The 17,621-nt window shown below is 38.9% G+C and overlaps 1 protein-coding gene across 1 annotated transcript in view; it reads left to right on the top strand.

The window, feature by feature from the left end:
- The window catches only part of LOC133058998 (contactin-associated protein-like 3), a 191,032-nt gene that overhangs the window by 73,131 nt on the left and 100,280 nt on the right, over positions 1-17,621 (top strand). Inside the window, exons 4-7 of the mRNA XM_061146042.1 lie at positions 602-749; positions 10,131-10,334; positions 11,257-11,432; positions 15,899-16,160. Coding sequence (XP_061002025.1) covers positions 602-749; positions 10,131-10,334; positions 11,257-11,432; positions 15,899-16,160 — 790 coding nt within the window. The remainder of the gene's footprint in view (positions 1-601; positions 750-10,130; positions 10,335-11,256; positions 11,433-15,898; positions 16,161-17,621) is intronic.

The raw sequence follows: 17,621 nt of genomic DNA, 5'->3' as shown, positions 1-17,621 counted from the left end.
TGGTCGGGAAGATCCCCTGGAGGAGGACATGGCAACCCACTCCAGTATTCTTGCCTGGGAAATCCCCTGGCAGGCTACAGTTCCTGGGGTTGCAAAGAGTCGGACATGTCTAAGTAATTAACATTTTTGCATTTATAAGTTAAGGATTTTGAACTAGAACACTGGTCAGATCCCCCCCCGACCTCTCAAATTTTAGGGTCTAGGATTCCTTTTGTACATCCTTCAAGCTGGCATTGTGCTTGTTTGTCCTGGAAGTGAGGCTGTGTGTCTTGACTACTTGGAGATTAGGAAATGATTTAGGTGGGGGCTGAGCAACTTTCTAAAAGCAAGTCTTTGAAAGCAGCAGGTTTATAGCCAGTTTAATGGTGCCATTGAAGCTTAAACTACCCTACAAATAAGGGAAGTTTAGATGATGATGACTAATCCAGGCATTGAAGAGAGATTGTCACATGCCTCAAATGTTAGCAGAGTTGCTCTAAAGTAGCCATGAATTTGCATACTAACAAAGTGAAGGATCGTTTGCTCATTATTAGTCTGTGAGGTGAGAGCAGGAAGATGGTATTATGCAGACACATTGATTCCTTTCTCCGTTTTCTCTCAGGGTTTTCCAGGAAACACAAATGCAGACAGCGTGGTACACTATAGACTCCAGCCGACCTTCGAAGCCAGATTCCTGCGCTTCCTCCCCTTAACCTGGAACCCCAAAGGCAGGATTGGGATGCGGATTGAAGTGTATGGATGTGCCTACAGTAAGTGGTGCTTATTCCTCAAATGAAGTTTTTGATGGAGTGTTGTGTTCTAAACACCAAATTGAAAATGGAACTTGACTTTTTCAGCTTTTTAAATATCTGTGCAGGCAGCACTGGTTTTATGGAAAGTCTTGATAATACTACAGTTATTTTAAGGTCGACTGCAGAGGAGGACCGGAAATGAGCCTTTAAATCTTAGATTCTCAGAGGTTAGCTGAGTACCTGTTATATAGTGGGCACTTCATAAAATGAACAAAGCTTAAATCAAGAGCAGTTATATTTATTGTGATTGATGGCTCTGTCTTCTGCTGCTGGAACGATCCTCCTGTGGGAACACAGGTGAGAACAGCTGTCCCCGTGTTCCCTGGTCCCCATGGGGACTCACTTTTCTCTCTACTTGCGTCCCTGTGGAAACTTCTTTTGAACATCATTTATGTTTTATGTCTTCTGGCTTTTCCCCACTGACAATGAAAGAAAAGATGCTGGCAGTCAATCTGAGCATAAAAACAAGCATAAAAGCATTCCATGAAATACATGGGGGATCAAATCTACAGCTGCCATTTTGAAGGTCTAGAATATGCTGGTATTTTTTAAGTGAACACAAAAATGAAAAGAAATTAATTTAAAATATAATCTTCTAGAAAACTGGAAGAGTGACCTGAAGAATCAGTTGGCTGGGAACATCTTGGGGTTTTTGTCATACTTCATTCTGTCCCTGATCAAAGGATTACCTTTGTAGAGAAGTGTGACCATAAGATATACCACACACAGAATATTTAATATGTCAGATCCGACCTCCTGCAACATTTTCTCATTCAACTCCCACTCTAACCAAATGAATTCACTATACTAGTAACCTCACTGTTTCAGAAAAGAAAGAAACCAAACCTTTGAGAAAGTAGATGTTTGCGAGAGCTATTACATATTGGATCTAAGATTTAAAACTGTCTTTTTTCCTCATTTTGTATTCACGACTACCATACTATTCAGACATTGATTTCTTTATTCCCTCACCTGTCATATATGAATTTATTTATCTGCAGAGAACTGGATTGTATGTGGAGGATGCTTCTGAGATTATTTATTTCTTTGTCAGGAGTTTATGAGAAGTCATAAAATTATACAAAGCAAATATAACATATTGTAACATGATCATGGGGCATGGGGAATAGAGTGGTTGGGTTGGAAAAGGAAACTTTTTGACATTCAGTTTTCAAAGTAAAGGTCGTGGGCAGTGAGATGGGGGTAGGGATGGTGCTTATAAGATGAAACGACATATATAAACTGGGGGAGTAGAAATTTAGTGTTCTTGTGGTGCAGGGATGGATGTGGGCATGAGTTGTGGGACAGTGGAGATATCAGTTCCACTTTGATAACCCCCCACAGACAATGGGTGGTTCTGGAGCTGAGGCTCACCCATGCCACCCATCCCACACTCAAGGGTCACCTTTAGCTTCTGTTCCATACCCCTTCCTAATGGCATGTTCTATTTGGCTCTGCTTTCTAACCCCACCTCACTCTCTAGTGTTTATGAGTCCATGGACCATTCAGCATAGATGGTGCTGGGTTGCCTCCCTCTTTCTGCTGATCATTTCCTTCCATCCTTTTGGTTCTGGGGTCTGTCAGAGTGCTCACTGCTGTGATGGCCATGATGCCTGATATTTAGAGTTTCTCTTTGATCCCATGAAATTAACGTCTCCTTCTCCCATTTACTCTGGAAGCAACTTCAGGTTTACTGACTTCAAAGCAGAACATGTTCTTTGATGGAGATTTGCCATTAGCTTGATGTTCTTGGTGAGGAGCTGCTACTCCAATTTCTTGGGTTGGAGGTCAGTACCAGGAAGATCAAAGCTGCGTGTCTGGTGCCTGGAAGGGCCAGTTGACTATGGAACCATGTGCATCCTAAATTCAGCAAACACAAACTGCTGGGCACCAGGGACTCCTAGCATAAAAATGCAAACAGGAAATAATCATCACTTGTAAAACAACACAAAATATATTTCTCAATACTAATGGCTCTGCTTTGTCTTCATTCTTATTATTAATAATGATTCAAGTGTAGCACTTTGCATTTTTATTTTTGGCAGTAATTTAATGTGATTTGGTTTATAGCTCAAAGTGATAATTATTATCTTTTTTCATGTGTGCTTCCTCTGCCCTGTTGTTAGTGAGAGAATGTCCAGATTGCTTATCTCTTTTCAGTTTCATCTTTTTACATTCCATTTACAGTGATATTTACTATTCCTATTAACACTGCATATTTTCATGGCTTCTTGGCTTGGCATATATATATTTTCACTAACTGAAAAGCCCTTCCCCCATTTCTAGAGTAAAAGTGGAAAGTGTCAGGTCTTCTTAGAGTCCCTACTGACCTACCCACCAAGGCCAGGGTCTGGCATGGGATTCTTCACTTTCCCCTGCCCCTCCCCTCTCTAGCATTCCCATCCATTCAATGTTAACATTTCCTATGTACTTGTTCTAGGCTCTATATTCTACCCAAAATTGGTCTCTGAGCTTTCATCCCATTTCATGTTTTCAACATTTACATACAGTCTGACCAATTCCAAGTTGACATCCTTGATACAGGTCTCTGAAGCCCCACACATCTGGCTGCTGCTGCTACTGCTAAGTCACTTCAGTCGTGTCCGACTCTGTGCAACCCCATAGACGGCAGCCCACCAGGCTCCTCCCTCCATGGGATTCTCCAGGCAAGAACGCTGGAGTGGGTTGCCAATTCCTTCTCCAATGCATGAAAGTGAAAAGTGAAAGTGAAGTCGCTCGGTTGTGTCTGACTCCTAGCGACCCCATGGACTGCAGCCTCCCAGGCTCCCCCATCCCTGGGATTCTCCAGGCAAGAGTACTGGAGTCTGGATAATTCTCCACGTTTCGCCATCATTTCTTTAGTGAAGCTGCTGGTCGTCTTTGGAGTCTCTCCTGCCGTTGGCTCTGACTCCACACATTCACATTCAGTGTTGTTCTCAAGTCTTCCCTTGTCGTACTGCGTCATATCAGCCCCACAATTGTAGTGCAACTTTATGTTCATCACTGTGTTTATTGCTGGAGTGAGAGAGGGAAGAAAGGCAGAGAGGAAAGGAGGGGAGAAGAAATGAGGGGCATAGTTCATGAATTCAGAAACGTAGCCTAGATAGGCACAGAATGGGGACCCCCTTTGGGGTACAGTCATCCATGTGGCACTTCTCTCCTGTGTCAAATCGTTCACTGAAAATCAAATGAGTTAAGAGGGAAGAGAAGAAGGGAATAGAACATGTACTTGCCTGTTTTAAAACCTTGTGTTTATTTTACTTAAAAAAAATACGATGATTGTTGCAGTGAAAAATGTTCTATGTAACAACTGCACCATGTGTCAGTGTTTATAAACCTGATCTTAATGTCTCTGAGCAACTGTTCTGTGTAATGAAGGGCTGTTTGTGGGACCAGATCCAGAGGCTCTAAACATGTCAGCACTAACTTATTCTCCCTACTGATAAAATGGCAAGCATATGTGGGGTTTTCTTTAATAATATTGTTACTGATGCATTTATCAAAATATAGCCTCAGTTAATAAAGCAAATGTTTATAACATGTGACATTGGAAAAACACTTCCTATTTTTCAGCTAAATATCACATTTCCCCTACTCCTTTTGGAATGTATGTTCTGTACTCTTACATAGAGGGAACTATTGCTTTCTGTTTCAACACATAATAAGTGACTTCTGTGTCAAGTACCCGCATTGTTTAAATAATTGAATTATATACAAAAGCATTTTATAAATATGAGGATTTCTTGTAAAAGTTAAGTATGATGCTAAGTGGTAATTTAATGCATTATTTTGGTGTTTTCATTCAAATAAATTTAGTGGATTATTTGTATTAGTTGTGGGCATATAGCATTTGATTTGTTCTTATAGGAGTACAATAACAACAATTTTATGCTTAGTGGGCTGGTGGAAACGAGTTCGTCTTAGCATTCATCATCAGTAAGCCCTGAGACATGAAAGCTGGCTTCTGCAGGTCATGGCATGATTGGTGATTTGAAGCTCAAGGGAGCCTCTACTTAGCGGAGATTAAACTCAAGGAGGACCACCTACGGTTCTCCCCCATTCATACTTGGAGAGCTCATTACTGCTGACTTACTGAACAAAATACTCTCTATCCCAAAATATGACTATCTTTAAAATTTTTGCATTTTTAAATCTACAGCTTTTACAAATCATGTTTTAGTATTTAGTGCTAAATTTTAAAATATACATATATATTGACTTGCCAATTTGTTTTCAAATATTCCGATTAGTTTATGAATACTTGGTAGTGAATGATATTTTATAAAATAAATTCTGTTTGATGAGGCTTATTATAACTGAGTTTCCAATCTGAATATTCTGTGTGATCATGTGTATTCTTATTTGTTGCGTGGGCTTACCTGGAGGGCTTCTTGGTTAACACTGCAGCCCAGTTTTTGAACCATGGTTGGCGACTTTCCAATGCCTATGTGTAAATTTTGTATAAAGAGTATTTATTCTGTGATAGTTTGATACCTAGATGACCTTGATTCTTTGCATTCTTTCTTTCCAAACCCTTTCTCCAGAGAAGAGTCTATGTTTCTCCTATCTCCATCCTGAGCTCTAAGACATTTCCTTGTCACTGTAGTTTCCTAGCAACCCACAGTAAGACATTCGGTATTACAGGTGCATTCTGTTTTTTCATGGTAGTAGAAATGAGAAAGTGAGGGAAGAACTGTCAGTTCCAGGAGAACTGGGCCATGTCTGTCCTCTCCTGTTTTGTCCCAGCATCCAGCAGAGTTTGTGATATTTGCAGCAGCATCAACTGAAAATAAAGCTGTGCTTGTGGAATGGACGGAAATTAGTTTGGGGTCGGGCGATAGGGAAGATGGAAAGAAGTGGTCTTTTAATAAGAAAATTTCATTATGCCAAAGCAAAATCCTTGCCAAAGTAGAATTTGAAGCTGTGGAAGACTGTGTATAGAAACCAGTCTTTTATATTATACACAGGAATATATAGCTAGGAGCAGAAATATTGACCTATTCTTTACCTCATAAAATATATATTCAAGAATAATCAGAGTATATTGAATTATGTAATAGGAAAGTCGACAAAAATAATGACATTTGTGATTTCCTATATAAAATAGGATTTTTGATTTTTCAATTATAGAAAAATAATTTCTATAATTATTTATATTATATTATATTAAAAAAAAAAAGTCTGGTTGTGAGTTCATTCTTACTGCTTAACCATCAGGAGCCAGGTCCAGGAATAATCGCTATGTGGTTCTGCTGAGTGGGGCATGGCAAACTTCTGTAAAGGATCAGCCAGCAAATGTTTCTGGCTTTGCAGGTCCTTGTACTCTCTGCCACCTCTTCTTTGTTTTCAAGCTTGATTCTTTTTAAACAAATCTTGAAACAGTTCATGGGATTGTACAATAATAGGCTAAAGCATGATGTGGATGGTTTCAGATGAAGGGAAGCTTAAAAGTCTGGATTTCTAAAAGCAAATTTTGAATTTTATCTCTTTGGTAACCTCTTCCATTGAGCTCAAGTTATTATCATTTAAAATTTTAGTTAAACTGTTACAAGATACATGATTTTTAAGTGGTTACATATCTGTATTATAATTTAGTCACTTTAGGCTTAAAAAATATCTGTCAAAATACATGTTAAATATGCCTCATAAAATATAATTTGATGACTCACATATGGTTGTTCTAGAAACTAGTATTAGTGATCACATTAGAAATAGAGTCAAAACATTAAGAAAAAAGAAATTTTTTAAAGCCATGTTTTTGTGTTTCTATTACATAATACATTTTTCATGACTCCATTTTGCCTGAGGAGAATATTCCGGGAAATATAATTTAGGTGCTTTAGAGCAGTGATTCTCAAAATATAGGCACAGATCAGCCACGTCAACATCACAGGGGACTTTTTAGAAACCCAGATACTCAGGGCCGCTCCCCCCCCCCCGCCCCCCCCACACACCTGGTCAGTCAGAAACCCTGAAATGGAACCTATCAGTCTGTATTTAATAAACCCTCCAAGAGATTCTGAGCCCTAGAAGATGAGTATTACTATTACAAAGCAATACAGCAAGAGTGAAGATGAGGAAAAAAATAATTCAATCAAAATAATCCTGGGAAAATCACTTACAGAAAAAAATTTATTAGCTGACTGCAAAAATAAGCCTTAATTATTAGCATTGCCTTTCAGTGACACATAAACCATACTGCAAAAATGTGAAAGCATTTAAATTCTCTGCTAACAAGTTTTCATTAGTTTATTATTATCTAATACTCTAAGAGACACATTTGAATTTAACATAATTATATTTTCATTAATCATGTTTATTTAATTATGCAACAAAGAATAATTGTTTGATTATATGGCTTAGAGACAGAGTTCAGTGTTTATGTATTTTACATTTTGTATGTGAATCAAAGAAAAGAGGTGGCAAGAATACACAGAAGAACTATACAAAAAAGATCTTCGTGACCCAGATAACCACAATGGTGTGATCACTCACCTATAGCCAGACATCCTAGGATATGAAGTCAAGTGGGTCTTAGGAAGCATCTCTATGAACAAAGCTAGTGGATGTGATGGAATTCCAGTTGAGCTATTTCAAATCATAAAAGATGATGCTGTGAAAGTGCTGTACTCAATAGGCCAGCAAATTTGGAAAACTCAGCAGTGGCCACAGGACTGGGAAAGCTCAGTTTTCATTCCAATCCCAAAGAAAGGCAATCCCAAAGAATGTTCAAACTACCTCACAATTGCACTCATCTCATGCGCTAGCAAAATAATGCTCAAAATTCTCCAAGCCAGGCTTCAACAGTACGTGAACCGTGAACTTCCAGATGTTCAAGCTGGATTTAGAAAAGGCAGAGGAACCAGAGGTCAAATTGCCACATCCATTGGATCATTGAACAAGCAAGAGAGTTCCAGAAAAACAGCTACTTCTGCTTTATTTACTACGCCAAAGCCTTTGACTGCGTGGATCACAACAAACTGGAAAATTCTTAAAGAGATGGGAATACCAGACCACCTGGCCTGCCTCCTGAGAAATTTGCATGCAGGTCAGAAAGCAAGAATTAGAACTGGACATGGAACAACAGTCTGGTTCCAAATTGAGACAGGAGAACATCAAGGTTGTATATTGTCACCCTGCTTATTTAACTTATATTCAGAGTACATCATGAGAAATGCTGGGCTGGAAGAAGCATAAGCTGGAACCAAGATTGCTGGGAGAAATATCAATAACCTCAGATATGCAGATGACAACACCCTTATGGCAGAAAGTGAGGAAGAACTAAAGAGCCTCTTAATGAAAGTGCAAGAGGAGAGTGAAAAAGTTGGCTTAAAACTCAACATTCAGAAAACTAAGGTCACGGCATCTTGTCCCATCACTTCATGGCAAATAGTTGGGGAAACAATGGAAATGGTGAGAGACTTTATTATTTTGGGCTCCAAAATCACTGCAGATGGTGGCTGCAGCCATGAAATTAAAAGACACCTGCTCCTTGGAAGAAAAGCTCTGACCAGCCTATGTATCCTATTAAATAACAGAGACGTTACTTGGCCAACAAAGGTCTGTCTAGTCAAGGCTTTGTTTTGTCCAGTAGTCATGTATGGATGTGAGAGTTGGAGTATAAAGAAAGCTGAGCACTGAAGAATTGATGCTTTTGAACTGTGGTGTTGGAGAAGACTCTTGAGAGTGTCTTGGACTACAAGGAGATCCAACCAGTCCATCCTAAATGAAATCAGTCCTGAATATTCTTTGGAAGGACTGATGCTGAAGCTGAAGCTCCAATACTTTGGCCACCTGATAGGAAGAACTGACTCATCTGAAAAGATCCTGATGCTGGGAAAGGTTGAAGGTGGGAGGAGAAGGGGATGACAGAGGATGAGATAGTTGGATGGCATCCCCGACTTGATGGACATGAGTTTTGAATAAGCTCTGGGTGGTGGTGATGGACAAGGAAGCCTGGCGTGCTGCAGTCCATGGGGTTGCAATAAGTTGGTTCAGTTCCGTCCACTGAGCGACTGAACTGAACTGACTGATGTGAATCAAACTTCCACATTTTCAAAAGGTACCTGCTTAAAATGGATGATTCTTTTTAAGTTGTGAATATCAAGGGTTTTCTGGAAATAGTTAAAGTTAAGTGAAGTCGCTCAGTCATGTCTGACTCTTTGTGACCCCATGGACTGTAGCCAACCAGGGTCCTCCCCTCCATCCATGGAATTTTTCAGGCAAGAGTACTAGAGTGGGTTTCCATTTCCTTCTCCAGGGGATCTTCCTGACCCAGGGATCGAACCCAGGTCTCCCGCATTGCAGGCAAACGCTTTACTGTCTGAGCCACCAGGAAAGCCCAAAGATTGAGAGAAATGAAAGTTGCTCATTCATGTTGGATTCTTTGCAACCACATGTGCTTTACAGTCCAGGAGTTCTCCAGGCCAGAATACTGGAGTGGGTAGCCTCTCCCTTCTCCAGGGTATCTTCCCAATCCAGGGAGCGAACCCAGGTTTCCTGCAGTGAAGGCAGATTCTTTTCCAGCTGAGCCACAAGGGAAGCGCTGGAAATAGTTAACCTGAATGAAATGCAGGTCCATGTACAGGTTGGACACAGAGTACATGGCAACAGTGTAGCAATGACTGGCTGTAGCAGAACAATCTTCTTAGTGAGCTTAAGATACAACACAAAATAGGTGTGCCCTTTTGTGCTGTCCCTGGACCAAAATGTTGTCATAAAAATATATGCCTAAAAAAAAATATATATATATATATATATATATATATATATATATATGCCTGTTTACTGAGAACCCTTTAATATGGTCTGCAGTAGTATTTAGTATATCTGATGTCTTTATGTGTGTCTTTTATGGCCAGACAAAAATATATTAAAGTGACTGCTTATGTGAGAATTGTTAAAAGTCAGAGTTCCTGGTTCAGAAATAATTAAGCCATTTACATTGAGTGACACTGATATTTAATTTCTTACCAGTCTGTGAGAACTAGTATAGCTTTTCAGAAAAGCAGAAATGTTGAATGATTATTAAATGTACAGGGAGATTTTATTCAGGGGAAATTGACTTTAACTTTTTTCCTAATCTTTGTTATTTACAGGGTGGAAATAGGCCAGTAAAAGATAGGAGAAATTGAAATTAATCAACATTTCTAGATGATACATTTTGGGGAAGATGTGAGAAAAGGCAAACAGTGGAGTTGAGATATGCCAAATACGTTAGATACGTTAAACAAGCCAGAGATATGCTATGTATGTATATGTGTGTGTTGACTTACACATTTCAATGCACTGATAAGACTATATTATAATTAGACCACATTTTAATGTCTTCCATTGTAGGATCTGAGATGGTTCATTTTGATGGGAAGAATTCTTTGCTGTACACATTTAATCATAAATCCATAAATCCAATCAAAGAAGTTATTTCTCTGAAATTTAAAACCAGAGAGAACAATGGGATTCTACTCCACAGAGAAGGACCAGATGACAAACACATCACCCTGGAGTTAGTTAAAGGAAAACTCATCTTATTCCTTAATTCAGGTAAAAAAAAAAGTGTTTCGGGAAATACTATTTAGATGAAAGTATCTTTTATGATGAATTTTTCTTCACAGTTAAGTAGTTAATTTAAAACCAGAGTACTTTTGGATGTGAGGGTGATCTGGCTTGGCTAGAAAGGTGTTCCCTTCCTCCCTCACAGCTCCACGTGCGTTCCTCCCAAAGCTGTGCTCTTGGTTGAGGAGGACCACCTTCTCCTCTAGACGAGGGCCGTTCGTTGGTCAAGGGTATATGCATAGCTTTGCTTCTTTGCTAGAACCTCAAAACAAGCTCTCAAGGTCCATTTGCAGGAGAACATAGGGTCATCAAGCTTCCAAGACTCCAGACACATCTAGATGAGGCATTCCATGTGGCAGTCTGCCTTTCTTTAAAAAACAAAACAAGCATACAATAAAAAAGAACACTTTTGTGAAAGAAAGCAGACCCTATAAATGATTATTCTGAAGACCAGAGCTGCCCAGGCAAATGGACACATGGTTGCCTACAGTCGAGCTCTACTAAGAATGACATGTGTGATCCTCAGTGTGCTTTTATGTAAAAAGTTTTATTTCTTGATAATCATGTAAGATCAGTAGCAGACGCTCAGTAAATAACCTGATAATATCATGATGACAAGAGTGGCTTGTCATAAACTTTTGAAGTAGTCCTATGAATGAAGACCTAGGAAGAAAATATTTTCAAGAAAAATGAAAATTCAGTACATAATAATAATAAAACAAGTTAGATAGAAGATGTTACTCAATATCAAAGAAGATTGTATTTAAGATTAAGATAAAAGCAGCTCGCCAGTTCTTGGGATAAAAGAATGTAAGGAAAGTGTAACTGATATGAGAAATGCTAAACCTGAAAGCATTGATCACGGTGTTGAGCTAGATGGAACGATGCATTTACACGTCTTCCTTTTCAGGTCGTGCTAGCTCGCCCTCACCGGATGCCCTCATGCTGGGCAGTTTGCTGGATGATGAGCACTGGCATTCTGTTCTCATTGAGCTCCTCAATACAGATGTCAACTTCACTGTGGACACGCACACTCATCGTTTTCGGGCGAAAGGAGAGTCCAGCTATGTGGATCTCGATTATAAGGTGTGAAATGACTTTTTAAGTATTACAGATTTTATCATTTGATTGCAGCATAATCTGCTATAGAAAATACTACTACATTGAAAAATTCCCTTTCCTACTAATTCAGAATTCTGATAAAATATTTCTTTTTTTTTTTTTTATTAGTTGGAGGCTAATTACTTAAATATTTCTTATGTGTGGTAACTTCACACTGGAAGATACATGCTCAAGCTATTGAGACATTTTATTCCTTACAGATGTTAGTCTTCACATGAGAGTAAATAGTTGTTAAATTTAGGAAATCCATACATGAAGAGCTACCAGTTCAACAAAGAATATTTTTAAATGCATTTGTTCACACAGTTCCTCTGTATTTCATCTGGTGTTTGGCTGCGAATATTACCTTTGAGATTTCTTTGTTTTAGGGCAATCCTAAACAGAATTAGCTATCTAGGATAATTTAGAGAAGTAATCCACATATATTCCAATCTGAATTTTTTAAGTAACAAGAAGGCCAGGTGTACACATCTCAGAATACTGTTTCTTGGGGTTTTTAAACACCTGACAGGATTTGCAGCATGTTGCCCATGTGTGTCTAACATACACTGAAATGCATTGTTTGTTCTGCCAGTTCTGCTGAGCACATCTGTCAGCAAACCAGGTTTCAGCATTCACTTGTTATGAGTGGCCTCAGCAGCAGGGGCCAGCTGGCGATTCTGGTCTTAAATGATATTATTAGTGGTTTTGTAATTCTAATCTATCAGAGTCGTGGCAAAGAGCAGGATCCCATAGTCTAGTTTATAAAGTAGAATATCCTCACAGTAGACTGCCTTGTCACACAAATCGAGATTTACTGTGGGCATAAAGATCGATATTCCCCATCAACAAAAATGACAGAACTATATGAATGCAGCAAATTATAGGAAGGACATTTAATATATTTATCTCAGTGTAATAAATAAAGCATTGGTAAATACATATAAAACCTCCTTTGAAATTAGCATGATAATATAAAATAATGCCAAGCAGATTTGAGACAATTACCACTATATCTGCTAATCATACATGTTTAGGCAGATAATAAAAAAATCATTAAACAATGTTATTTATGTCATTTTTTTCTTTCTAAGATCAGCTTCGGAGGGATTCCTGGACATGGAAAATCAGTGGCATTCCCACATAAAAACTTTCATGGCTGCTTTGAAAATCTCTATTATAATGGAGTGGATATCATTGATTTGTCCAAGAAACACAAGCCACAGGTCCTCATCATGGTAAGAAAGTCTATACGGAAGTTCAAGAGAAAAGGAAACTTCAGTTTGATTGATTCAGCTTTAAAATATACCTCTTCTGAAAGCAGGGAAGGAAAATCATGTGTATAGTTATCCCTAGATATCCTTGGGGAATTGGTTCCAGGACCCCTGAGTTGGAGCAACCCAAGGATGTTCAAGTCCCTTGTATAAAATGGCACAGTATTTGCATATAACCTAGTCGTATCCTCCCATATACTTTAAATCAACTCTAGATTATATATAGTACCTAACACGATGTAAATGATATGTAAATAGTTGTAAATACAATGCAATTGTTATGTGAGTAGTTGCTGGTGCCGGTCAAGTTCAAGTTTTGCTTTTTGGAACTTTCTGAAATTTTTCTTTCTAAATATTTTCCTGGTTGGTTTGTTGTATATGAGGATGCAGAACCTGGGCATACAGAAAGCCTACTGTACTTTTTTAGTTTATGTGTGGTTTCATTTTTCTGTGTTTGTGGAAATAGATGAATAGTTTCACAAAAATGTTAAAGTACAATCATATTAAGGCATTTTAATGCAGTGTTTTTCTTTTCAGTAGGTTTCTTCCTTCTTTCTCCATATTCTCCACATGGCTACAGTCCCTCTGTCAAACTGGGAAGTTACTAAGCTAACATTTGTCCTTCCTTGTTTGGTCCATAGTAATGGAATCCTCTATAGATAGATAGATTCATACTCACACATGTATTTATGAATCTGTATGCTTCCACATTTGACATTGTTTACAAAAAAATCATTTTATAAAAGTTTTTCTCCATCTAGATTTTTTGCTTCAACAATACCTTGTAGGAATTCTTTTCCATTATCAGTAATAGTTCTACATTAGAATGTCTACATCACTATCCATTAGGAAAACGTACCATTATTTATCTAGTCATTTCCTACTCAGGGCATTTGCTTTATCTAGATTTTTTTTACCACTATAAGCTGACACTTGCACATGTGTGCTCAGTACAGGGCCTTCCCTTTTCATGAGATAAAATTCCAGAAGTAGAATTTCTTGGTCACAAGTTTTATATAGTTTTACATTTTAGTAAACGTTGTTGGATTGCTTTCCAAAAAGCTATAGCATGACATTTTCCACCAGCAATGTATGTTAGAACCTTCCATCATATCTCAGCCAGCCCTCATATACCCCTGCCAGCTCAAGGAACATGAACTAATATCTCTTTGTTACTTTGTGTTTATGGGACTACTGGTGAATTAAATAATCTTCTCACCTTTTTTTTTGTCCATTTGGACTTGTTTTTCTGATCATTGTTCACTCTTATTCTTTTGCCTAATTTCTATTTTATTTCTTTAATTTTTGGTCAATTTACAAGACAGTTTTATATTTGATAGATAACCCTTTGTTATTAATATTATATTATTTATATTATATATTATAATATATATTTTGTATATATTATGTGTATTATGTTAATATTATATATTCACATATAACATATACTCTCAGATCTTTTTGTGAGTCCCTTGTTCCGTTCCGTTGCTATGTCTATCCCCACACCACTAACACACTGATTTGCTTACAGTAACTTCACAGTATGCTTTGCTATCTGGTCAGTTCTGTCTCACTGGTTTTTTATTTGCATTATTATCTTTTGGAGAGGAAGAGTAATGTTTGAGTATGTATTCTGCTATCTGAAATCTACAGAAAAGTTTTTATCTTCAGACAAAATTCTTGTAGAGGGTTTAATTGGAATTATATTGAGCCCGTCCTGTCCAAGCACTATGATTAAAAATAGTCTGTTCCTGGAGCAGTAGACATATTGTAAGGATTAAAAATATCTTTAAAAACAGAATTATATACAAATAAAAACAGCCTGCTAGACAGATCAGATCTTAGGCTGGGTGATAGCCTCGGGTGATTTGGTTTGTAAGAAGTTCAGAGAAGAGACCAGCCTACCTGTGGCAGGACCAACCTGGCCACACTCTTATCTTCAGACATGCAGAGCACATGCCCTGCCTATAGTCAGATGTAGCTGTCGCCTGAGGGACACACTTCCAATCACGTTTACATAGTCAAGACAAGCACAGGAAAGCTCCTGGAGTCAGTGACCCTTGGTGCTAGCCTTCACGATGGGAGAAGCATCCAGTGCCTCAGGAGAGGCACCTGTCCCTCTATGCTGTGTCCCACGCCTGGCATGCCGCCACTGTTCAGTCACTCAGGAGTCTCTTCACGACCCCGCGGACTGCAGCACGCCAGGCCTCCCTGTCCTTCACTGTCTCCCACAGTCTGCTCAGATTCATGTCCATTGAGTCTACAGTGCCATCCAGCCATCTCCCACCCTCTGTCGCCCACTTCTCCTCCTGCCCTCAGCATCAGGGTCTTTTCCAGTGAATCGACTCTTCATATCAGGGGGCCAAAGTATAGTTGTTTCATCATCAGTCCTTCCAATGAATATTCAGGGTTGATTTCCTTTAGGATTGACTGGTTTGCTCTCCTTGCTGTCCAAGGGACTTTTTAGTCTTCTCAAGCCCTATTCAAAAGCATCAATTCTTTGGTGCTCAGCCTTCTTTACGGTCCAGCTCTCACATTGGTACGTGACTACTGGAAAGACCGTAACCTTCACACCCAGCATTAAGTCTGAGAAAGTTGTGGCTCAGGATTCCTTTGCAAATGCTTGGTAATGGAGATGGACAGTTCCTCAGAGACTCAGAAATAGGTTTGCCCAACTGAACAGCACTTTTTCTTTTCATTTTTATATTTAGCTATTTTTGGCTTCACCGGGTCTTCATTGCCCTTTCATTGCTGTGCATGCACGGGCTTTCTCTAGTTGCGGTGAGTAGGGGCAACTCTCTAATTGCATTGCATGGGCTTCTCATTTTGGTGGTGTCTCTTGTTGCAGAGCGTGGGCCCTAGGCCCCACAGATTGCAGTTGGCTTAGTTGCCCCACGGGATGTGGGATCTTAGTTCCTGGACCAAGAGTCGAACCCACGTTCCCTGCATTGACAGGCAGACTCTTAACTACTGGGCTACCAGGGAAGTCCTTCAACAGTGCTTCAAAGGACCTACAACGTAAATCTGGATTTAAGTTTGATGGGGAAGCCTCATTTTAAAAATCCTAGATTGCTGAATTGTTGATAAGAGATTCAGTAAGTCTTGGAAAATCTGTTGTCTGTGAAATGGAAGCATTCCAACTGTGCTTTCCTAAAGCCTGTTTCACTGTGTTCACAGGGAAACGTGTCCTTCTCCTGCTCACACACGCAGACTGTCCCCGTGACTTTTCTGAGCTCCAAGAGTCACTTGGTGCTGCCGGGCACTTCCGGAGAGGACAAAGTGTCTGTGATCTTCCAATTTCGAACATGGAACAGAGCAGGACTGCTGCTGGCCAGTCAGCTTCAGCATAGGTCAGGAGCTCTCATCCTTGTTCTTAGTGATGGAAAACTCAAGCTGAGTCTCTCCCAGCCGGGACATCCAGCCAGGGACATCACAGCAGGTAACAAACGTCCCCCCTGAGATAAAGCATAGGTCTTTGTTGTGACTGTATCTTCTTGCATGTAAACCTAAGATGGGTAATCTTTAAAATAAATGAATAGCTGGGTACATAAGATATTCGTAATCCTACTAGAGAGAACTAGATTGGTTTTTCTTTTGAAATAGGTAACTCCAGGCTGTTGGTGTGTCAGTCAATGTGACATAGCATAATTATTAAAAAGTTTAAAAATAAATGATCATAAACTTGTGGTTACCAAAGGGGAAAGAGGGAGAGGGATACATTAGGAGTTTGGGATTAACAGATATTCACTACTATTAATAAAAATGGATGACCATCAAGGAGCTACTCTTACAGTACAGGGAAGTTTACTCAGCATTTTGTAATAACCTATAAGGGAAAAGAATATGAAAATGAATATGTATATTTATACATATATAGATATAGACACGTGTGTGTATATGAATCACTTTGCTGCATGCTTGAAGCTAACACATTGTAAACCAACTATACTTTAATAAAAAATTAATAAAAGAAAAAAAATATTTAACTTTGAGTTAGAACCTAGAAGTACACTTAGTTACTAGAAGGCATTAGACTATTCTAAGGAGTCTTAAGAAAATAGATTTCTTTGAACTGTTTTTTAAACCTATATACACATTGATTTTCGAAATATTATAAGTTACTTTCCTTTCTTATGTCTGAGCCTTCGCTTCCTTTGTTCCTACTTGTTTTTGGTGAAGCTGCTTCTAAGTGGGTGAATGTTCTATAGTTTTCTGAGAAGAACCTATTTATTTCTAGACTCACTTCTGAGTCGTGTTATTTTTGAACTTTGGGGACTGCTTTACATTTAAAACTGATAAAATTTAAACCTAGGTGGACTCATGGCATGTCATTCCTTGAAGGCTTAATGTGGAAGGCCTGCCTTGTCTGATCTGTGGTTATCAGTTTGGGACTGAAAAGCTAGGAATAAAGACTAAATTTTCCTTTCTTTTTATAAATTAAAATATATATATATGATGATCAGCATGCAAATGAACTGAGTTGACAGCGTCAATTCAGATTCAGTCAATTGCTTAAATCTTGGCTCAGCGGTAAACTGTCTGCCTGCAATGCAGGAGCCACAGGTGACGTGGGTTCAATTCCTGGGTCAGGAAGATCCCCTGGTGGAGGAAATGACAATCCACTCCAGTATTCTTGCCTGGAAAATCCTACGAACACAGAAGGCTGGCAGGCTTCAGTCCATAGGGTTGCAAAGAGTCAGACATGACTGAAGCAACTTAGCGTGCACGCATAATTTACATGTAATATGAACTAAAAGAGATCGTTTTTTAGTGTCGTTCATGTGGGTACACACTGCCCTTCCCCCAACACACAGGTATGTGTCAGGTATTGAATTTTTTGTAAGCTGTCACTGACGCAGCACATAAATATTTTATTGCAGCAATGTTAAAGGTTTTACAG

The sequence above is a fragment of the Dama dama genome, chromosome 7 (assembly GCF_033118175.1).
Source record: "Dama dama isolate Ldn47 chromosome 7, ASM3311817v1, whole genome shotgun sequence".
In the NCBI taxonomy this organism is placed as follows: Eukaryota; Metazoa; Chordata; class Mammalia; order Artiodactyla; family Cervidae; genus Dama; species Dama dama.
Note: the sequence above shows the minus strand (reverse complement) of the source record. Positions and strands in the feature narration are given on the sequence as shown.